Below are 25,294 nucleotides of genomic sequence, written 5' to 3'. Positions count from 1 at the left end.
CTAGCAAGTGTTTTTCTTTCTCTATAAAAACACTATCAGTAATCCTCCCACCCCACAACAGCCTCACCTTTCATCCTCCACATATTTTTTTTTTTTTTTTTTTGGATATAAAAGTAAGATTTTATTGATGGTAAAAGAACACATTACAATATAATTTTGAAAAAAAAATACTTAAAGATGACTCCTGAAACTCAATAAGACACCCTTATTCAATGCAAATCCTCGGTTCCAATAGCTCAAGTCCACAGCATCCACCTTTCATGATTTCTACAAAGTTATAGACCCTTGAGGGATCAAAAGACCCTAAAACATTTTTGCTGCCTCTCAAAGAACATTGAATAATTAAAAAATAAAGTACTAGAAATTCCAACAAATGGGTAATAAAAGAGTATGTAGAACTAGTGCCGACAATCCAGCAATTCTAACACAGAGATAGCTCTGTTAATCACGCCTTGACAACTTAGGCCAAAATCATCAATCACATTATCACCCCAACCCTATCTTCCACTGCACCCCCACTCCGCCTCCCATAAATCCATCACATAACCACTATATAAATCAATGGCATCATTTTGATCCATCAACAGCAGTAAGTGGCCTTCCCACAAACACCTTATAAACAATATTTATTGACATCGGTGGGCCCACAAAAGATTTTGGCCCACGACTTAGAGCCTAATTCACAGTCCAAGTACTAAAGCCTAGCACCCTATGTTGAACCAGGAACCAATGGCATCTAAACACTTGTCAAGCAGGGAACCAGCCACGTAAGTAGATCAAGATCTGCAAAGTTATTACACCCATACATCAGCCATTAATGAGACCTTGGTAGCATTAAATGCAGTAGTCCCTTCACGTCGGAGAAAACAGGCTCAACATGAATGAGGTCAGCTAAAACATAGACTTACGGCCGACGAGACAGCTGGGAAGGAACAAGGAAATGATGAATGAAAAAGATAAAAGGCTTCAAAAGAACGACATAGGTTAAGTTTTCTCTGATTCCTCTCGTACTTATCTCTCTGGAAAAACCTCATTGCCTTGAACTAACTTGATTGTCGGAGTGTCCACTAGGGGACTTCCCTTCATTGGACCGTCTTTGCAGGTGTATTCTGCGAACTATAAGCCCAACAGACCTATCTGAAGTGTGGATCAATCTGGCCCATCCATCCTTCAAGTTTACAGTATCATCATATATATATGTGCAACAATCCAATTGATGTAGCAAACACTGCCCCGACCCCAACTCTACCACACAAAATCAATCCAATTGATGCACAATTTGAACCCATACTCACAAAATCAAAATACACAAATCATGTTGGAACAATCTTTTGTATAAAAAATAAATTGAAACCAAATCAAACAAATAAAATAAATAACTTACAGAATTTATTTTACCGAACTGAATGAATAAAAAAAAAATCATGTCGAATATGTAACACTCTATCCTTAAGACAGATTCGCCCCGCTACGGTGCTTACAGATATAAGTCGTCTATCTCCAAGGATACAATGATCTTTACAAATTATAGTAGCACTACAAACAATTTGTACGGCGAACCAAACCTGTATTCTATATTCTCTTTATTTTTTTTCCCCTAAAATTAATATGAAGAATAATGTAACCAAAGAGCAAAACTGGGAAGAAAATGAATTTTTTCAGACTTTTCCTGGATGATTTCAGATCTCCAAAAACTGCTGGAATCAATTCTATTTATAGGCAAATTGTAGACCCGAACAAGTATTAATTTCAAACTGGAACAGATTCAATTCAAACCAACAAGTGCAACACTGTTTGAATAGATAACTGTTGGAGTTTGAATCTGTTGGTAACTGTTGGACAGATTTGAATCTGTCTAGGCCAAGGTTCTGAAAAGCGGTTGCGGTCGCCGTAACGGTGGCGGTGACGCGGTTGCGGTTGCGGTGTGTAAAGGCCGTAGCGTAACTGTTACGGTAACCGAAACCGTGAATTTTTCTATTTTTCGCACAATTTGAAAAAAACTTACCGATACGCACATTTTTTTTCCATGATCATATTTATTGGGTTTTAAAATAAATATTGATCAATTTTTATAAATTTTTAAGTTTGATCCAATATATTTCATATTTTTAAATCACTATAAACTAAGTTTTTTACATTTTATTTTAATAATTAATGACTTTATATTATACAAAAAATCAATCACTAACTATTATATATAAGATAAAAAAATGACAAAAGTAAGAATAAATAAAAGCCTATATATATATATTAATCAAACCAAATAGATAATGACCACACTTATTATTATTATTATTATTATTATTATTATTATTATCAAACAATATATAGATACATACACACAAACAAAATGGTTGAGTGATAGCAGCTGAATAGAATAGCATAGGTCTTACAACTTCAACAAATCAATAATATGTTCTTCATCTTCCCTATTCTTTCTCTCTATCTCTTGTTCCTCCATCTTCACTCTTCTCTCTCTATCTCTCTTCCCTCATTTTCAACTTTTTTTTTTTTTTTTTTTTGTGTTTTTTCGAAAGAAGCAATTCGGAACCATTACGTAACGGTGCGTAACAGGCCGTTACGGCACCGTTACGACCGCTATAGCAACCGCTACGGCCAATACACCTGTGAATTTCAATCACACTGCAAAAGCGGCCGTAACGGGTGACGGTAACTACCATAACTGTTACGTAACGGTTGCGGCCGCTTTTTAAAACCTTGGTCTAGGCAGTTTTATAACTATAAAACTAATTTGAATCTGTCCAAATTTGAACAGATTGAAAAACTATTGTGGAATTCGGATCTAAAAAGGGGCACAAAATTTGAATTCAAATACAAATTACAGTGGCACAAAATTTAAATTAATTTTTCTGCAAGAAATTTGGAAAAAATTTAAATAAATTTTGTCCAAAAAATTAATATAAGAACCGATCTGATCCACAACCCACACCCGCACCCGGCTCGACCGGCCGACCAGCGGTGGCAGTGCGCGTGTGGTGGTTCGGGCTAAGGTATACTTTGTCCATAACTCCTCCCTTCTACAAACTTGGAGTGCCTCTTGGAGCCCAACCCAAGTGTTGCCACCTAGAACTTATATACACACATAAGTTCTCTTAAAGTTTCAATGTGGAATAACCTATTTCAAGGAAACCCACATTTAATTCTTTAAATGTCTATTCCACGAACCTGAAAACAACATCAAGTTCTCACTCACTCATAAATGATTTTGACGAACCGTCTTTGTCGAGTGACTTGTCATGCAGTAAAGAACACATCACCTTTTCGGACCCACCTCAAAAGACGTGGGACCCTCTCTATTTTGAACTCAAAGATTGCTCAAAATAAGCCTATATAAAACCAATTTTTCCAATAAATCAAACCCTATTTTGATGATTTAGAGAGAGGGTAGAAGAGTGATAGAAAGAAAAGGTAGGTTTGTGGCTTCAATGGACGACGGGTTCACAGCTGTCGGCGGCGACTAAGGGCTTCCACTCTATTGCTGGTGGCTCATGATGGACACTCTAGAAATCAAAACCATAAAAACAATCCCCATTAGAGTGATCAAAGCCCCCAACATTGAGGGCAATCGAACCCAAGATTGGTGTGGTGAGCTCACCAATTGTGTTCTTCAAACATTAGCAGCAACTGTCATCAGTGGTGATGAGGCTGTATGTGAAGGAAAAAATAGTGGAGAAAAGAGTGGTTATATTGTAGGATAGCGACAACAGCTGCACTGATACAGAGTGAATAAGTGATCATTGACGGTGATAGAGAGTTTGGTTGTGAGAGTGTGTCTCTGGAAGGTACGAAAAGTTAGAGAAGAAAGAAAGGACGAAATAAGTGGGTATTAAGGTAAATTTACCATTGCATCAAACAGAGTTAGCTAACAGGGGTGCCAGTGTGATTTTAGAGAATAAGGGATAAGGAGTGTATGTGTAATTTACCCTAAAACTTATAACCAAAAAAATTTGGTTAAAAAATGATAAATCATCAGTGATTCGCAATTATCAGTCAGTCAGTGAAATGTTGATGTTTGAAGACACTGTAGACAAATAGTGAGTATGAATTGAAAAAAATAACAAATTATAAAAACTAAGTTTTAATTTGTTATGAGTTTCAAACCAGTTTTCAATAAATAAATAAATGAAGTCAAAAGAAAAGAGAATCACAGACAATAACATGCCTGGAAACATACTTGCAGAGCATAAGTAGCTTGCCGTAGCTAAGATCATCCAAATAGGTCACCTGCAAATACTGAGAAAGCTACCTGCCATGATAAAGGATGGCCCAAACAGTGTTTTTGGCCAACCAGACTAAAAGTTACATAAAGATACTCAAAAGGACTGACCAGGGTTTTATTCGAAAATCAGAAATGTACCCATTTGTATTTCCCAACGAAGAAATCAAAGAACAGAACACAAAATTATAAGGTAAAACTCGTAACCACTAGTATAACCAATTCAAATAAAGGAAATAAATATTGTAAAAAAATGGCCATTAAGTTGCAGAGATTATTGGCAGATAGCGGTCCTACATAATAGAGAGTTTTTGCATGCTTCAGAAAAGAAAAGCCAATGAGAGGGAGATTTATACAAAATGTGGATGAAGATAAGCTACAAAGAAAACTTCCATCTATCATGAATGCAAGGGAACTTTTCAACTCTTAATAATCATCTCAAGTTCTTCCATTGGACTGGTGAACAATGCCATTGCCATTGCCATTGCTGTGAGTACCTCCTAAACACTGGAGATCATCTAGACCCCATATTCGAATTGTATGATCATCACCGGCAGAAGCCAGCATGTGAAGATTTCTTGGATTCCAGCTGACACAATTAACAGCTCCAGAATGCCCTGGCAGTGTTGAAATGAGTTCCCCAGAGCCTCTATGCCATATATATACCTGCACAAGGAAGGATTAAAAAAGTTACCAGTAATCTAGAGACAGAATGGAGCTATGTTTCTGCATGACAGGGAGAGAGGCTCCTCCTTTCACAACGCAAGGTGTTCACCTTCTACATTAAAAAGACCCAAAAGGTTGCCATTCTCAACCAATTTGACAAGGCTTGTTAATTGCCCACATCATGAATCAGCCAGATTTATAAAATCACACTAGTAAAGAAAGTCGCCCATCATGTCAATAGACATCTAAGGAATCTAAGTGGCTCATTGTCTCTTAAAACCAAACTGAATTGATGACCGAATGAAGTTTGGCAGAGTCATTTCATCAAGCTGCAAGAAAAGACAGTTAGTAGTACTGCAGTCAGGATGCTGACCCCCAAAAGCTTTCGGATCAGCACCCTAACTTGATAAATCCTATTAGCATGTCTGAAACATTGCTCTATTTGCTAACTTAAATAGCATTAAAACATGAAAGCTTAGTTACTGTAGGATCTAGTTGGCTAAATTCTTTCAAGTTCCCTAGCTTAACCTTGTAAATTGTAATTGAACTGGCCTGACATCATTTAATAAACAAGACATACAAAGCTTGCCACTTTCCAACCTATCTTGAGCTAACCTTATAGTATGATTGAACCAAAAGAAAAAAGTACATTAAACAAAACAAAAAAAATGGGCTGGGTTTAAACCTTCTATCTTAACTCCAAAGCACAAAACACTAAAATATAATTAAAAAGAGGCAGAAAAAAATAAGTTTTCAAAGTCTGCCCTTGCTCCTTTTTTCTATATAGTGAAGTGAGAAATAGAGAGAGAACAGTAATGAGCAGTTAATTGAATTTGAGAAGTGGAAATGACAACTCTAATAAATCACGTCAAAACTAAACACGAAGAAGATTGTACCTGTGAATCTTCACTCCCACTGGCAATAAACGCTTGCTCAAATCCACCAAAACAAGATCTGATGACGAATCGAGTACGTTTCTGACCTTTATACTTGGAAACAACCTCTACATCATCCTCTATGCTCCAAAGATGAATTTCTTGGTTCATAAGATTAACCAATAAGAACTTGTTGTCCTTTGACAATGAAAATGAAGTAATTACCTCCTGCTCTTCAATTAGTCTCTCAAATTTTGCTTCCCTGTCAAGCAACAAGATTGCAGTCTCTCTACAAATGCTTATGATCCTCTTCCCATCATCAGTTATGGCCATGTCTGATATATTGAGCGTCCGCTGCCCTTTCCAACATTCCAGCTCTCTTCCCTCCAAGTCCCACAAGCAAATGCTCTTGTCCGTCATGCCAGAAACTATCCCTTTACCATCCGGAAACCATCCACAGGATACCAGGCCAACACCAGGTCTTTCATAAACATACAGACATTCACCAGAATTAACATCCCAGCGTTTGATAACCTCCTCCAGTCCACATGTAAGGAGCTGACAATCATCAGGGCTCCATGAGACAGCCGACACTGGTTTCTGGTGACCAGTTAATGTGTTCTTCAGCACCACTTGACCATTATCTTTGACCTGAGAAGTGAAATTTGTCAAATCTAGAAACATATAATCAGCATACCCTACCACGTCTAGGTAGGTGATAGAAACACTAACAGGTAAAGACTAAAGAACATCAAAAGCTTTACAAGGCTGTCAAAGAAGCTAGTTATAGTGATAGTGATAGTTATAGTTATAGTTTGCATTTGGGTGCTGAAAGTTTGTAGTTCTAAATGTTAGTTTCATGCTAATGTTTTTGGTTTGGGTACTGTTGCTAATCTGCAACTGCCACTGATGCTGTGTTGCTGCATCTCCTTTTTTTGCCTTGGTTGTTATTGTTGTCCCCCTGCTGTAGTAGCCACGCTGTGGGGTTGCTACTGCTGCTGTTGCTTTTTGTGCATGTCTTTTTATGAGTTGAGAACCCATAGATGCACTTTCTCAACAAAAAAAATACTATAGCAGCTTTTAAACCAGTCTAAATGGTTGAATAGGTATCAATCACCTAGGAGGCCCGGGAAGATTTGATTCGGTGTGTTTTTTGAATCTTGAAGGCTATGCCAGATGGAAGACCCATAGCTTTCTGTTGCTATGGTTGCACTAAGCCATAAATAATGGTTGAATAGCTGCTTCAACCACCTAGGAGACCCAGGAAAGATGGCTGTCTTGTTATCTGCTTTGTTTTTCTTTCGATTTATTATTTTGGGTATGTAAATAGATGTGATATTGGCCTACAAGTGAGATAAAGCACATTCTGTAATTATGGTGTGGGATTTGGATTAGAGTTGGTTCATTTTGGTTAATATAGGTATATCCTGGATTGTGGTTGTAATTGTAAAATTAGATAGGTTTATACTCACTTGTGGGTTGTGCAAAGTATAGAAGTCCATCCTTCCCAGCTCTTCTGCTACAGGCTCATGTTCAGTCTATGGTGGTAGTGGTTGGGTGACCTTTGGTTAGGACTTTGGTTAGATATGGTTTGTTTACCCCTTCTTAATGGTTTGATTTTTTGGGTTTGAGTTATTTGTATGAATATGCCTAAGGTATGCCCCTTGTAGACTTGTATATTTTCTGTCTTTTATACAATGTTTTAAAAAGCTCCAGGCGCATTAAGGCCCTAAGGTCTTCTGGAGCTTAAGCGTGGCGCCTCACCGAAGCGAGGTGCAAGTTGTTGAAGATAACCAAAATATTAATGTAGGTGAAGGTTTTAATATAAAACAAACATTCTTAGAATTTCAAAAAATAAAAAATAAATAAAAAGAACGACATTTAATATTCCAAAACTAATGAAAAATAACATTCAACGTTTCAAAAATTTCTCAAAAATAACATTAAATTTTTTTTGAATAACAACAAAATTTTATTAAAACGGGAAAGAGAAAGAGGACAAGAAGTCCTTATACAAAGAAAGAAAAGAAGAAAGAGCAAAACAAAATCACAAAACTCGAACCCAAAGGATGGCAAACAGTAGCCCAATCCCTAGAGATCAAAAACAAAAGGACTCCTTTAAAAGAAGGAGATACAAATGCCCAAAAAGAGGCCAAATATTCAGCCTTATCCCACAAATCCTCTACACTTCCTTGCCTTCAAAAATTCCAACATTTCTCTCCAACCATATAACCCAGAAAATAACAAAAACAATGCCTATCCACATTGTTTTAGCTTTCTTGGTACTCCCAAACCCGTCAAACCAAATAAGAAGCATATGCATACACTCCCGTGGAGCAACCCACTGCACTTCACATAACCTGAAAAGGCGCTGCCATAATACAGCAGCAACCGAGCAATGAAGAAAAAGATAATCCGCTACCTCCAAGCTTCTCTTGCACATCACACACCATTGGGGGCATAAAGAGTGATTAGGCCTTCTCCTCTGGAAAACATCATTAGTTGTAACACTCTTTTGAGCCAAAGACCACATGAAAAACTTCACTTTATGAGGGACACCCGCTTCCCAAAATTTCTTATGAAAAGAGAACAAGAGAACCGAGGGATTATCAATAATCTTATCAAAAAAGGATTTGCATGAAAAGACCCCAGAAGAGACAAGATTACACACCCTACTATCGGAAGATGAAGAAAGAGAAACCCCCTCAAGCACAACCAACAAAGATGCCAACTCCCCCGCCTCCCAATCATTCAAGTTTCTAATGAGATCAAAATTCCAGGAGATGGGTGTCGTAGACGAGCAAGCCACCGATGCTATAGACACATTTGGAGAACGAGCCAACCTGTAAAGAAGGGGAAAAGATCTAGCAAACAAAATATCCCCTATCCAAACATCCTCCCAAAACCGAACATTCTTCCCATTACCCACTTTGAATGAAAAAAAATTAGACACTAGAGGATACAAACGAGAAATGGATTTCCACGGAGAACGACAATTGCCTCTATTAACCACATTAGAATCCCTACCATTGGATTGAACTCCATACTTGCTTTTAATAATTGAACACCATAACGACTCACTTTCAAGAGGAAATCTCCACAACCACTTACCTAAAAAAACAATATTCCTAGCAACGATGTTTCCTATAGCCAAGCCACCTTTTGCCCTAAAAAGAGAAACAGTCTCCCACCTAACCAAATGAACTCCTTTACCCTCTTCACAGCTTTCCCAGAGAAAATCCCTCATCAGTTTCTCAATCTTTCTTGCAATGCTAACTGTTAAATGTATAGATGAGAAGAAGAAGAAGAAGAAGAAGAAGAAGAATAAGAAGAAGAAATAGAACAAGAGAAAACTACTGTAGATTATTGATTCAAAAAACTTAGGGTTTCCCCCTTACACACAACTACTTATACTAATAAGAATAATACATAAAGACCAAACTACCCCTAACACTTAACACTCTCCCTCAAGTTGGTGCAAAGATGTTTCTCATGCCCAACTTGCAACAAATAGGGTGATACATATCACACCCTTAGTAAAAAAGTTGGTGAAAGACTTTACTACTAAGACTCTTAGTAAAAACATCCGCCAGTTGATCTTCAGACTTAACAAAAGGCATACATATCACACCCTTATTCAATTTCTCCTTAATGAAATGTTTGTCAATCTCAATATGCTTAGTCTGGTCATGTTGAACAGGATTGTGTGCAATACTAATAGCAGCCTTGTTGTCGCAATACAAAGTCATGGGACCACTCCAATCAAGCCCTATATCACTCAACAAAGATTGAAGCCACAAAATTGATGTATAAAGAGAAATAGAGAATTGTATTATTGATTGATATATGTTGTGTTTACAATGAGTCCTATATATAGAAGAATAGAGGAGGTAGGTATGTAGTAGGTGGAGTAGTAGGTGGAGTAGGTGAAGTGGGTGGAGTAGGTGTAGTGGTAGGTTTTGGTACATTTTAACAGCCCCCCGCAAACTCAATGGGGATAAGAACTAACCAACTTGAGTTTGGAGAGAGTAACAAAACAAGAAAACAATCTAAAAAATAAAAAATGGATAGGAGACACTGTATGGTCGTGTCAGACCGGTGTAGAAGACTGTATGGTTATGGCAGACCGATGTAGAAGACAGTTTATGGGGTCATGTCAGACCGTTGTAGCAGACAATGTTGTGACAGTTGTTATGACAGTTTACGGAGTCTTGCTGGACCCTTGTAGAAACTAACCGGAATCAATGTCGGGACAGTTTACAGAGTCTTGTCGGACCCATGAAGGAGCTAACCGGAATTAATGTCGGGACAGTTTACAGAGTCTTGTCGGACCCATGAAGGAGCTAACCGGAATCAATGTCGGGACAGTTTACTGAGTCTTGTCGGACCCTTAAAAAGTCGCACCCTCAAAAGGTGTGCCCAATCTTTCAAAAGGCGTGCCATCAAAAGGCGTGCCCAATCCATAAAAAGGCGTGCCATCAAAAGGCGAGCCCAAGTCATAAAAAGATGTGCCAGACATGATGGCGAGGCGCGTCACCACATTGGCTTGCGCGCCCGTTTTGTCGTCTGGCGTCAAGTGGCGCGCGATGCGCGTGTCTGCCTCTTCATTATGGTCTTTATAAACCGAAGCGGAGGCTGAGGCTGAGGCTGAGGCAGAAAACCTGCTAAAAAACTCTGAAAAAATTCTTCGTTGTCTGAGAGAGAAACTCTGTAATACTCTGTAACAACTATTGCCCAGAAAATGGCCTCTTCTTCCCGTGGTCTGCTCACTCTCTTTCCAGACCTCAACGAGTCAACAAGAGAGACAACTGGTGTGGCGGCCCGTGAACCTCAACCAAACACCTCTGGTTTTGCTCCGTTGAACTTTCCGATGCGGTCGGTGGAGCAAAAAATGGTATTACAAACAGATATTGAAGCCAATCAGTATACATTGAAGTCATGTGTTGAAACCATGACTGCGGTCACAAACTTGTCGCACCGGCTGCGGAGTAGGACAAATGAGGTGCAGCAGTTAAACGCCCAACTGGCTCTGCTCCAACGCATGTATAAGGATGCGCGAGCAGAGATAAGTGTGCTAAAGGCGGAAAACAAGGAGCTGAAGCGGAAGGCCACCGTGATGTTTCGATTTGGAGGTCCGCCATATGCTGCAGTGGAGGAGCAGGGAGTAGTGATCGTGCCCAGTGGAGTGGGAAACACGGAGGCAACACCGGCAAGGACCGCCCAGGACGGAGGCAAGAAGAAAAGACCGGCAGCAGAGTAGAGAAGGGATAAGGAAAAAAGTCCCGCCTGTGGGTGATGTTTTTTTTTTTTTTTTTTTTGTGTGTAAAATTGTGATCGGGGTTGATCCTGGAGATGAATAAAATATGGGTGTTGTGCAAATTGGTAAAATGATTGGTTATTTATTTATTTATTTATTTATTTATTTTTATTTTTTTTTAAATTGAGCATGGGGATGATGAAGATATAATGATGAATAAAAATAATAAAGGTGGGAGTGGGGAACAGACTGTTAATGGGTTCTGAAACAGTGGGATGAAAGAGAAAAAAAAATATAAAAAAATAATAATAATAAAAAAAATGGGTCAAATTGTGAGTGTGTGGAGAATTATTATGTTATAGGATGGTGTATGGTCAGCATGATGATTGTGGCCATCTTTTATATATGTATTTATATATATATATATATCAATAGGACCAAGTGATGTATGCTACAAAACCGAAGAGGAGTTGTAAGTGGGTCATGTGGGTTGATTTTGCTAGCATATTGTAATATGATAATGGCCATACATGTGCTGCAAGTGGGTGGAATAAAGTAAGGCAAAAGAAGGATATGATTAAAGGGAGTATGGTGGAGAGAAAAAGGGACCAGAGAGAGAGGGAGTGGGTGGATTAAATGTTTTCATCATAAAGTGCATGTGTATCTGTGCTTTCTGTTTTTTTTTTTTTTTTTTTTTTTTTCTTCAACACCCCAAACCCGAGAGAGAGAAAGAGCTTGGTGAGTGTATTGCAAAGAGAGAGACCCAGCATAGAGAGAGATAGAGATACCGCTAGAGGGCCAGAACATGTGGTGATTGCTCGTAATATCTCTCCGCAAACGCCTCTAGCACCCTCTGTATCTTCTGAGATTCTCCAGGCAATCGAAAATTTTCCAAGAAAACACGCAATGCGGTATCCAAATTCATGCCTTGGAAATCAAATGCCCCAGCAAATTCATAAAGCACTTGAATACAGAATTCATCATGATTTCCAAGGAAATCTCCGACAAGATTCTTATCTAACCCAGTCGTGTATCTGAAGAAGTATGCTACACTTTTGGGGTCAAGTTCATCAGGCAACAGATGCATTCCTTGGAGAAATTCTAAACCCTTCTTTGGATCCCTGTTGAAGTGATCGACTCCAATCATCAACCTTTTCTTGATGAACTTCATCTTATGGACAAATGCAACCCAATGTTTAGGGTCATCATAGTTCTCACATTTCACTATCCAGAATGGATTGTATTCCTCAAGATCTGATGAAGCAGTTTGTTCTGGAGCTGGAGAATCATTGCCTATCCTGTCAGCCATACCTTGAATCATCGCATTCAGACCATCCAAAGCAAGAACATGCATTGCAGATAGAGGGCCAGAGGGTTTGCCGAAGAAGGAACGGCCGTTGGGAGGTGAGAGACGACCGAACACGGCTGAGACGCAGCCAGTGTCAGAATTAGAATCGCCGAAGTTGAATATTGCTGGAAATGGACAAGCATTCGATCCTTGAAGTTGAAGACTCAATTTGGTTCTGTGATTCGTGGCAGTGAAAACCCAGAAGGCGGCGAGGAGAGTAACTCCGATTGTGGCTGCTTCTAGAGTTTTTCTCCGAGTCCAAGGACCCTTCCATCTCCTGATGCTGATAGTCGTGTCCATGGAAGCGAGTTGAAGATGCAGCGGAGTGAAGGTATGTGTAGAAAATTCCAGCGGGCAGTGAAGGCAAGGTTGCCGGCCGACTGCCCGCTGGTGAGAAAGAAATATAGGCCTAAATCTTATGGCTCTGATACCATGTTAAAATTGATGTATAGAGAGAAATAGAGAATTGTATTATTGATTGATATATGTTGTGTTTACAATGAGTCCTATATATAGAAGATTAGAGGAGGTAGGTATGTAGTAGGTGGAGTAGGTGAAGTGGGTGGAGTAGGTGTTGTGGTAGGTTTTGGTACATTTTAACATGTTCCATGTGCCATAGCCCTGTATTCAGCTTCAACACTAGATCTAGAAACGACCCCCTGCTTCTTACTACGCCATGTGACTAGATTTCCCCCTACAAAAGCACAATAACCAGATGTAGAGCGTCGGTCATCTATAGAGCCTGCCCAATCTGCATCTGTGAATGCTTCCAACCTCAAGTGACCATGATTAGAGAACAAAATTCCTTTTCCAGGGGCAGATTTAAGGTACCTCAAAATGCGATAGACTGCATCCAAATGAGTTACACGAGGATCATGCATAAACTGACTCACTATTCCAACTGCATAGGCAATATCTGGACGAGTATGAGAGAGATATATCAGTCTTCCCACAAGTCTTTGGTACCTTTCCTTCTCCACAGGCTCACCAATTCCACTACAAAGATGATGATTAGTCTCAATTGGTGAATCAGCTGGTCTGCAGCCCAACATGCCCGTTTTCTCAAGAAGATCTAGAATGTACTTCCTTTGAGAAATAAAAATGCCTTTGTCAGATCTAGTAACTTCAATCCCAAGGAAGTATCTCAATGGACCAAGTTCTTTTATCTCAAACTCCTTGGCTAACTGCATCTTAAGATGAGTCACCTCCTCCTCATCATTACCTGTCACAACTATGTCATCCACGTATACAATAAGCACTGTTACCTTATGTACATTACGTTTGACAAACAAGGTGTGATCCGCATTGCTTTGCTGATACCCAAATCCCAGTATTGCCTTGAGGAATCTACCAAACCAGGCTCTAGGAGATTGTTTCAAACCGTACAAAGCCTTCTTTAATCTACAAACCTTTCCAACTGTAGACTGAGATGAGAATCCTGGAGGTACATCCATATATACCTCCTCCTCCAAATCCCCATGAAGAAAAGCATTCTTCACATCTAGTTGTTGTAGAGACCATCCCAAATTAGCCGCACATGACAGAATAGCTCGAATGGAATTCATCTTTGCTACCGGGGCAAAAGTTTCTTGATAATCTGTTCCATATGTTTGGGTAAATCCCTTGGCCACTAGTCTTGCTTTGTACCGTTCAATCGTCTCATCTGCATTGTGCTTAATGGTGAACACCCACTTACATCCGACTGGGTGTTTCCCATTTGGAAGAGACGCCAACTCCCATGTGTTATTTTTACTTAAAGCTTGCATCTCTTCTACCATAGCTACCTTTCACTTAGGATCATTGATGGCTTCTTTCCAACCCTACGGAATACACACAGAAGAAAGGGACGAAACAAAAGCACGATACGTAGAAGACAACGAATCATATGACACGAATTTAGAAATAGGGTGTTGAGTACAAGCTCTAACCCCCTTTCTGAGAGCAATAGGGAGACTCAAATCATCCGTAATAGGACCATCAACAACAGGTGAAGAAATGAGATGAGGATCATTACCTGAAGAGTTAGTGGAAACTGGGTGTGGAACTGCCATAAGAGATGATGATTGACTTGGTGGCACAAGAGAAGCCGGCTCTTTCTGACGTCGTGAATAAGTCTTAAGATCAGCTCTGTCCAAACGACCACCAATATCCGACTCCTCATCAACAGAACTCCTAGGCTCCCCCTCACCACAAATAACAGCCCGTTGAGGAGGAAGGAAAAAAGACAACTCATGCTGATATGATGCCGTCTCATCCGCAATCTCATCGATACCACGCTCCCCCTAAGAGATGGCGGAGGACCAGGAAAAAAAGACTCAGATTCACGGAAGATGACAGCCATACTAACATACAACCTATGAGAGTGAGGGTCATAGCATTTGTAGCCTTTCTGAGTAGCAGAATAACCAAGAAAGACACACCGGACAGCCTTAGGATCAAGCTTCCCACGAGTCCGAGGTTGAAGATGAACAAAACAGACACTACCAAAAACCCGAGGCGGAAGAGAAGAAGTGGGATACGTCACAGGAAGAAGCTCAAGAGGAATTTGGAAATGGAGGACACTAGAGGGCATACGGTTAATAAGATAAGCCGCGGTAAGAACCGCATCGCCCCAAAAGGACTTAGGAACGTTCATGGTAAACAAGAGAGAGCGAGCAACCTCAAGTAGATGGCCATTCTTACGTTCAGCAACTCTATTCTGTTCAGGAGTGCCAACACAACTAGTCTGATAAAGAATGCCATGGTCGTCGAGGTATGCCCGGAAAGCACCATCAACATACTCAGTCCCATTATCACTCCTAAGAATTTTGATAGTAGCATTGAAGAGATTGGATACCATTTTATGAAAACTTTTGAAACATGAGAAAACTTCATTTTTTGTACGAAGTAAATAAAGCCAAGTCACACGGGAATAACAATCAATGAATGTGACAAACCATCGATAACCAGAGGTAGAAACAACAGGGGAAGGACCCCACACATCGGTATGAATAAGCATAAAAGGAAAAGTACTTCTTTTATTAATTGAAGGATAACAAGTACGTTTATGCTTAGCAAGCTCACAAGCATCACAAACAAAGTTATTCCTAGGACAATCACGAACTAATAAAGGAAAAAGTTTCTCTAAAATGCTAAAGGAAGGATGCCCCAAACGGCGATGCCACTGGTGAAGGAGACGAAGGGAGGAGCCAGAAGTGCATTGAAGAGCCTGAGAGGACAAAGGTGAGACAAGCATGGCATCCAGAAAGTACAGACCACTTTGTGCTCTACCACTGCCAATCATTTTCCCCGTAGCCAGTTCCTGAAAGACACAATGAGTCGGAAAAAAGGTTATAGAGCAATTGAGAGCAATAGTAAGGCTACTAACAGAAAGTAAGTTAGTTGAAAAATTAGGAACATGAAGAACAGATGAAAGCGAAAGTAAAGAGGTGCAACGAACAGAACCCTTGCCGGAGATAGAAGATAAAGTGCCATCAACCACTCTAACCTTATCTCGCCCAGAACTAGGTGAATAAGAATGGAAAAAACTAGAAGTACTCGTCATGTGATCAGTAGCACCGGAATCAATAATCCAAGGAGACGACGAAGAAGCACTGAGGGCACTAGCAGAAATACCTGTATGAGCAAAGTTGGAAGAGGCAGAAGAGGAAGGAGCTAAGGCAGATGAAGAATCAAGTCGAGCCATCAAACGTCTGAGAGTGTGAAGCTCATCCGGGGAAATAGAACTAGCATCATTCGAGGCACTAGCAGTAGTCTCAGAAACATGTGCTTGAGGACGAACACCACCACCACCACCACCACCACGGCCTCGAGTAGGGCGGCCATGCAACTTCCAACAGTGTTCTTTATCATGTCTATCTTTCCCACAATACTCACACTTCAACCGGTCCCGATCAACCAATGGACCCTTACCACCACCTGGAGGCAGAAAAGGTGGAGTATCACGTGACTTGGGGCCGACAACCATCGCTGACCGATCCAGAACATGAGCATGCACCATAGCACTACAACGACTCTCCTCCTGCTGAACCAGGGCATAAGCCTCACGCAATGTAGGAAACGGAGAGCGACCCAACACCTGAACCCGTATCTGATCATACTCCAAATTCAGACCAGCAAGAAAGTCATACACCCGCTCCTTCTCCACAGCCTGCTGAAACATAGTGGCATCCTTGGAGCAAACTGGCTGGAAACTCTGGTAAAAATCTAGCTCTTGCCACAAACCACTCAACTCAGCATAGTAGACTGCCAGAGAGCGATCCTTCTGATCCAAACCCCTAATCGTCTTACACAATTCATAAGCCTGTGCATCATTCCCTTGTTAAGAATACATTTGAGAGGCGGCAGCTATCCAGATCTTGTGAGCAGTATCCATCAAGAGAAAAGTCCGACTAATGGTAGGCTCCATAGAATTGATGAGCCAGGTCATAACTAAAGCATTCTCAGAAATCCATTGAGCAGATAAAGTACTATCCTCAGTAGGTGGCTGGGTACTACTACCAGTAATATAGCCAGTCAAACGTCGGGCAGCAATCGCAAGACTACAGGAGCGGGACCAAATCAAGTAATTAAGACCATTAAGTTTGACCGGACTAATCTGGAGAGAAGGACTATCACCAAGAGTCAGACCACAACTCAGTCCACTCTCCTCTTTGCCCTTAGAGTCCTGACCCAAGCTGTCAGCCATGAGATGAGAAAAGAGGGTGCAAAAAACACAAGCCGGATATCAAACAAGTTCACAAATCACCCAACCAGCACACCAAACACCTTCTAAGGCTAAAACAGTCCAAAAGAAGCCCAGAACAGAGCAACCAAATCAACTACAAGTCAGAAAACCGAAGCGGAGCATCTGAACAGCGATAAAAATCCAAGATAGGGCCAAAATACATCAAACCAGGGACAACAAACCCCTCTAGGGTTCCAGTCGGCTCCCAAGGATAGGAGAAGAAGGGACAAAACCAGAAAAAAGAGGGTCAAAAAGTGATTTTCGAAAAATCACCCAATTTTGACGAAAAATCAAAAAAATTAGAAAATTCAATCAATAATGACCAAACAATCAAAATGAGATAATAGGGTGATTACCCATTAAATTTCGAGCATACTATAATTTTTTTTTTTTTTTTTTTGTGGCTATAACAGACGTACCAGGAACAATATGGGGCGAACAATCTTCAAGGAGAAAGATAGTGCTCTAATACCATGTTAAATGTATAGATGAGGAAAAGAAGAAGAAGAATAAGAAGAAGAAATAGAACAAGAGAAAACTACGGTAGATTATTGATTCAAAAAACTTAGGGTTTCCCCCTTACACACAACTACTTATACTAATAAGAATAATACATAAAGACCAAACTACCCCTAACACTTAACACTAACCGGAATTTTGAAAAGGGCCAGGAAATAAATAGGAACAGATCCTAATACGGATTATACCAACGTGTACCTCCCTCCCTTAGACAACAAAGCTCGCTTCCATCCCTCCAATCTTTTCCTAATTTTGACAAGAACAGTTTCCCAAAAAGACACCAATCTAGGATCTCCTCCCAACGGAAGCCCTAGACATTTGAGGGAAAGAGAATCAATTGAACATCCCAACATAGCTGCCACCCTATGCACATGACTATCATCCAAATTAACACCCACTACACTGCTTTTGCTAAGATTGACCTTGAGGCCCGACACTATTTCAAAAATTCTCAGAATCTTCAGCAAACTCCCCACCTTACTTTCCTCCTTAGAAGAGAAAAAAATAGTATCATCCGCAAATTGTAAGTGAGTAACACCTATCCTATCCCTTCCCACCACAAACCCCTCAATGACACCATTGTCCTTAGCTAAATCAATAATCTTACCCAACACATCAGCAACTAAAATAAACAAAAATGGTGATAAAGGATCACCCTATCTTAGACCCCTAGATGCTTGGAAAAAATCCCCCGCCTTGCCATTCACAATGATTGCCATGTTGCATGACGACAAGCACCCCCAAATCCACTTCCTCCATCTAACACCAAACCCCTTCCTTTCCAAAACAAAATCCACAAAGCCCCAATCAATATGGTCATATGCCTTCTCAAAATCTACCTTAAATACAATACCCTCCTTACGTAGTCCCCTATACTCCTCCACAACCTTGTTTGCCATTAAGATTACATCCAAAATCTGCCGACCCTGCACGAACGCACCTTGTGCTGAAGAAATTGTACCCCCCAGGACAACTCTTAGTCTCCTAGAAAGCACTTAAGCTAAAATCTTATAAAGAGGATGTGACCAAGCTAATGGGTCTAAAATCCCCAATCTTGATCGACATCTCCTTCTTGGAAATTAGACAAATGAAGGATGCATTGCTACACAAATTAACCTGCCCACTTTCAAAGAACTCGCTAAATACCCTCATAAGATCCCTTTTTACAATTTCCCAACAATCTTGAAATAATGCCATTGAAAAACCATCTGGGCCTGGAGCCTTGTCTCTGTCGCACTCAAATACAGCCTGTCTCACCTCATCTTCGTCGAAGGGTCTTTCTAGCCAACTAGCAGACGCTAGATCCACAGGGACCCAATTAATACCTTCAATTAGGGCTGAGCAAGAAATCCGTGAAATCTGTAATCCGATCCAGTCCAGTCCAATCCAGTAGGTTTGGATTGGCTTTTGGAATCCGTGGTTCGGTTCCGGATTGAAAAATTAAAAATCCGTAGTTCACGGATTGGTTCCGGATTGAACCCCATGGTTCCGGATTGGAACCGATCCGGACCGTATATAAATAGTCTATATTTTTATTATACACCCTCCTGCATAGTATTTTCTCTTATTTCATATAAAACTTAAATCCAAACCTAAACTTGTACAGTATCTTCTTTTATTACTTTTGTTTGCTAATTTTTAGTGTTAATTTGTATTGGTCTAAATACTTATAGTGGAACTAGTTTTCTTGTAGTTGTTTAAATTCTAGAACAGTTTGTCGCTATTACAAAAAGACATGTTGCTATTATGAAACTAATATGGTGCTATATTTATATTTTTATGAAATTAAAGTGTTGTATATATATTTTTTGTTATTTAATTATGTAAATCCGTAATCCTAAACCGATCAAATCCGTGTTTAAATGGATTGGTTCAGATTGGTTCCATGATTTAAACGGATTGGATTGGTTCCAATTTTTCAGGATCTGTAGATAACGGATTGGTCCTGGTTTTACTCCAATCCGGACCATGCTCACCCCTACCTTCAATCCCTGGACGATCCACACACCCATCAGAATATAAATTTGAATAAAAATTAAAAATTTCCTCAACAATCAGCTCCTCCTTACACACAACTTCACCAGAAGCCACTTCCAAATTTTTAATAAAACTCTTCCGCTTTCCCGACGCAACTCTATGATAAAATCTAGAATTGGTATCACCCTCTCTAGCCCATTTCAACTTAGCTCTCTGACCCCAAAAAATTTGCTCCCTAAAAATGATCTCCTCCAACTTCATTCTTAGCATTGACCTCCTATACCTTAACGTTTGAGATAAACCCTCCCCGGCCTCCTTCACATCTAACTCCCCAATCTCCCGAACTAATTCTGCTTTCATCTCACCCATATCCCCAAAAACTTCACGTTCCCAAACTTTAAGATTTTCCTTGACTCCTCTCAACCTTCGCATAAACTTAAAACATTCCCACTCATGGACACGAGTATTTTCCCACCATTCCTTAAAGAATGCCTTGAAAGCTCAATTTTCCAACCACATATTCTCAAACCTGAATGGGGTTGGACCCCATTTAAAATGACAACTCTCTAGAATCACAGGACAATGATCTGACACCACTCTGGACCCTACCTCTTGCCTTACATCCTGAAACAACTCCTCCCACCCCAAAGTATGAAGAAACCTATCCAACCTACAACACACCCGATTTTCCTGCAGATTAGACCATGGGAATCGCGCATTACTCAAAGGAAGATCAATCAACTCACACTCCCTGATTAAAGAATCGAAGTCCCGTATACTCCTATTTGTTGAAACCCCATTTAGTTTTTCCGAAACTTGCCTAACCACATTAAAATCCCCACCCACACACCAATAAGGAGAACAAAGCCCAAATAATCCCACCACTCCCGTCGATCCCCTGATCTATTAGGACCATACACCCCTGACAACCGCCATTCCTTATTATCCCTATTCCTAAACCTAATAGACAAAGAAAATACCCCAACAACTACCTCACATTCCGCTACAACTCTCTCATCCCACATAATCAAAATTCCCCCTGATCTCCCCCCAGAAGGCAATACAACCCATCTCCTAAATCGAGTCCCCCAAGCACTTCTAATAAAAAACCTATCACACTCCTCACACTGTCTCTTGAAATATAACTATGTCTGGTTGTTGAATTTTCAAAACCCCTTTAACTACTGTCCTCGAACATTCCAACTAAAGATCTTCATCGGGAACCATCATCACCCCTTGCCTCTTCTCCCCGCCCCTCATAATTGATGCCACTTTTGAGGTTTCTTAATTCCCTCATCCCTTTCCTTAGCCCCGAACCTCTTTGACTTCCATCCCCCCAGATGGAATCCCCACCCTCTTAGCCCGAGACTTCTTCCCAGTATTTCTGACCAATGCCAACCCAAGAGTCTCAAGCAACTGTGCAAAGTGAGGCACATCATCCTCCTTTGAAGGAAAAGACACATACTTACTCATTTCCCTCAACCACATTTTAGACTCAGCACCATCGTTGCCACTAACAGTGTTCCTTTGAAGCCTATGATTAGGAGATTCCTCTCTCAAAAGATTAGTCCTATCAATATCCATGTTATTCAGCTGTGGGTTCAAATTGCCACCGGTAGAGTTCCTATTCTCATGTAACAGAGACAAATTATCATTCTTGTTATAATCCATTCTGGCAGCTTGTAAGGAACAAGGGCCCAACACTGACTCCCCCTCCTTCCCCCCCCCCTAACTGACACAGAATGAGAACTTTGAAGATGAGGATGAAGTGAAGAATTCATGTTGTCCCTATCAATAGAGTCGCCAACCTGTTCACAAGAATTGAAGACAGCCTCACCCTCGGATCCCCCAGTGAGCTTAATACAAGAAGAAACTGGTACCTCCTCTTCATGGTATAGCCAATTGAGATTCAAATCAAAATCATCAACCCTCTCCTCCTCCGAATAATTATCAGCTTCCTCATTCGTACCCAGAGATTCATTAGAACTGTCTTGAGAGCCATATTCTTCCAATGCTTAGAGCACCCCTTGTGGATCGCAAATGCCCCTTTCCACTTCATGAATCATTCTGTCAACACCAGAAAAAATTCGATTGCTACATCCTCACCTTCAGCCAAACCATTAACATCAATGGGTCGCTCAATCTGAAGAAGCTGGCCTGTGGAACGATCGACCACATCGGCCAAACCCAATTGAATTTCATTTGGGGTTAACCCAACCAGCAGAGTCAGAACCTGATCAACCCCAACCTCCTCATCCTTCTGTCGCCAACTGTCGTTACCTTCATCCACCTGGTTCGCTGTCTGTATACAATCGTTCACCCCATCGAGAACACCCGTCGTCTCCTTTACCCGACAAAGCCCTAGATCCAAACCATGAATAGAAATACCCATTTGGTCTGATTTCAGCCCATCGCGATTCAAAATATGACTTGGTTGTTTGTTACCCAATGGGCCATCACCCCCAAGGTTCCCTCCCTGACCCGAATGACGAGTACTAATAAGGCCCAAATTAAAACTCTCATCTTCATAAACTTGGTCTGCAAGTGGTGCAAGAGAAAGGCCCAAAACTGACCTGGGCCGGAGTTCAGCCAACAGCCCATCTTCACCGAAATTAGCCTTTCGAGATAAGGAGCCCAGAACAATAGGCCCATGTTCAATACGATCATGCCCAACGCTTGACCTTCCCTCTTTGTTGACATTCTCTCTGTCGAATAGAAGAGTCCCTTCGTGAACCCCAACTTCCTTGGGAACCAGACATCCACGTGTCCCAACTGTCCCCTCAGTCTCTTCATCTCCCCCACCTCCGGCGCCAGTCTTCGATGGAACCTCTCGCCGTAAATCCCATTGCAATCCCATTGCCGATGACCCTCCCTTCGTCTAAAGGACTTCGATATCGCCTTTACTCGCACAGTGATTGGTCCTTGGGCCGTCGAGATCTCCATAGATGATGGTAAAAACCCAGAAACTGATCCTCTCACCTTCAACCTTGCTTCAAAATGATTTTCAAAATTCTTGGTTTTGTTGTCCACTTCTAAGAGCCCTCCACATTTTTCCCCAATTTGTTCGAAAATCTTGATATTCCATAGATTAAACGGTAAATCACAAATAGCAATCCAGCCTCCATACGAAGTAATCACAGTAGATCTCACATGCTTCTCTTCTGACCACCTCTCCAACAATACTGCAATACCCTTATCAAAAAACTGCCACCCTTTATCCCCATAGAACGCAGCCATATCCTCGGTCTTGGTGAAAAACAGAGCTCGATTCAACTAAAAGGGGCGAAGCTTGATAGATATCTTGTAAGATTTACATAATTCCTTCTCAATTTGCTCCCACCCAATAAAGAAATCTGCTCTCTCACACACCACCGCTTGATGGAGCACTAGCGCAGAACCATCTTTTAGCGAACTCGATGATGGAAGCTTGAGAACCTCCGCATACGACCATCCTCTGTTTGCCCCTGTTTTCATTTGCTTACTCGATTCCTCTGTGTCATCCTCCTTATTGGCCCCATTCGACCGAACATCATTGCGAGGATCCTTTACCATGGCCAAATTCCTTGTCCCATTACCTACCTTCTTACCTTCTACTCCTCTAGCACGGTTGTTCTGCCTTGTTCCAAATAGAATTGTTTCAAGTAACCCAGCCACATCCTTCCACCCCTGTCGATTGACTCCTGCTGGGATGATAATGTTTGATGTCCTTATCCCAACAACCCACTTGGATAGCTCCACAAACTCACCTCTCCTATTTGAATAACACTGAAGACAGAAAACAGCCGAGCTATTCGTATACTTTCTGAAGAACTGCCTCATTGCAATCATGGTTCCAGCATCTTTAAGAACCTGTGATGCCCAGAAAACCCCTCCCAGATCAAGTTTCAATGTGAAACTGCGATGCCTATTCCTTTCTATGATTTCCACTACCTCCCTATGTGATCTCTCATCAACGTGAACAATAATTACCTTCTGCTCAATCTTCAAATCAAACACACGATCATTGTATCTCCTCATGATTAAAAGTACACCAAAAAATTACTAAATCCAAGAAACCACAATGAGATCGCGATTCAAAATATGACTTGGTTGTTTGTTACCCAATGGGCCATCACCCCCAAGGTTAAAAATAACATTAAATTTTACTTTGCCCTACACTGTTTATCTTTCTTTATTAATTTATTAACGTGATTTATTTCTTTTTTAGATAAGGAACTTGCACCATATAATACCTTAGTGGTTTTAATTTTAAATCGGCACCAAATTGCCTGATAGCTTCAATCATTGGCCCGAAACTGTTGTAATTTACTACATTGAAAGAAATCCCACAGCCATATATCCATCTTGCAATCCCAGAGCTTTTGCTTAATGCCTAGAGCTTTTTTTTTATATAAAATTGGGGTTCAAAGCATGTGTTTATATTTTATATTAAAGGGGTTGTAATTCCATATGGTTACACACACAAAGAATAAGGATGGAGCAACAATTTAAATGAAGCGCATAAGGCGTGCGCCTAAGCCTAAGCCTAAGCCTAAGCCTAAGGCGTGCGCCTAAGCCTAAGCCTAAGGCGCGCGCCTCAAGTGCCTCAAATGTGCCTTTTCTACTACGCCTCGCCTTAAGCTGTCTGAGGCGCCTCAGGTGCGTCTCAGTGTGCCTCACGCCTAAGCACGCCTTTTAAAACACTGCTTTTATACACCACTAGCTTACCCCAAAAAAAGACTGCCAGAGAATAAAAAGTAAGCACAACATACAGTGTCAGTGTTAGTAGTTTGTTTGTCACTAGTCATAATATTTTCTTTCTTTTATACACGGCTTGCTTACCCCAAGAAAAAGACTGCCAAAGAATAAAAAGTTAGCTCAACATACACTGTCAGTGTCAGTAGTTTGGTTGTCACTAGTCATAACTCTAGGTAATTCTCATATTTATTGACTTTTCATACAGAACTATTGTCAATTGAGATTGACACCCCTAGATCTTAAGTTTCAACAATTGCATTTTTATCACTACTTAAACTAATTTTCTTGAGCATCTCACATAACTTTCTCAAAATTACATGCAATGTCACCACTTGACTAGTAAAATGCACAAAAAACCCACTGGTGCAAATTCCCTAGTACATAATTAAGAACCTCCACTACTCGCAGTGTAGTCCTCTTCAACCTTACAAGAGATTAGCAAAATGGAGTAGCTCAGGAAGACAGAAGCATGCTCTCTCTAATTTTACATTCTTTTTTATATGCAAAATTTCATTAAACAAAACAAACCGCCTTAAAGGGGGTGAACCATGTACACTCAGAATGTCAAAACATATGAGCTATACATCCTCTGGCATGTACAACTGACCTATAAACTGCGGAAAAGACGAAATAAAAAAGGAAAATCCTCTATCAACCAAACAAGTAGAGAAAAGAGCAAAGATCCCTTCAACCAATGGAAAGCTTGATACCATCAAAATATATACTCTTACACTCCAACCAAACTATCCAAATGTGCTGCACACTGCCATGCCTTATTCTCCCACCTCTTGGGGTAACAAGAACTCCAAGAAGCAAGAAGCACTCCAATTGAGAACGACATAAACCAGACAACACCAAAAATCAAGCACATCAAATCCCAAAGCTCACTTTCCATTAGACAATGAAGAAGAAGGTAATTGACAGCTTCTCCCGCTTGCTTACACATGCAACA

General features: G+C 40.6%; 1 protein-coding gene across 2 annotated transcripts in view; it reads right to left on the bottom strand.

Moving 5' to 3' along the window:
• Nucleotides 1–4,353: 4,353 nt before the first annotated feature.
• Nucleotides 4,354–25,294, bottom strand: part of LOC145788616 (WD repeat-containing protein 26 homolog) — a 38,582-nt gene continuing 17,641 nt past the window's right edge. For both annotated transcript variants that reach the window (XM_082911889.1, XM_028246342.2), the window contains exons 4-5: nucleotides 5,800–6,429; nucleotides 4,354–4,903 (exon numbers count right to left, since the gene is read on the bottom strand). In XM_082911889.1, coding sequence (XP_082768015.1) covers nucleotides 4,676–4,903; nucleotides 5,800–6,429 — 858 coding nt within the window. In that variant the 3' untranslated portion in view covers nucleotides 4,354–4,675. The remainder of the gene's footprint in view (nucleotides 4,904–5,799; nucleotides 6,430–25,294) is intronic.

This window comes from Camellia sinensis, unplaced genomic scaffold, assembly GCF_055761805.1.
Source record: "Camellia sinensis isolate YWXY unplaced genomic scaffold, ASM5576180v1 Unanchor14, whole genome shotgun sequence".
Lineage (NCBI taxonomy): Eukaryota > Viridiplantae > Streptophyta > Magnoliopsida > Ericales > Theaceae > Camellia > Camellia sinensis.
This window is presented reverse-complemented; position numbering and strand designations above follow the sequence as displayed.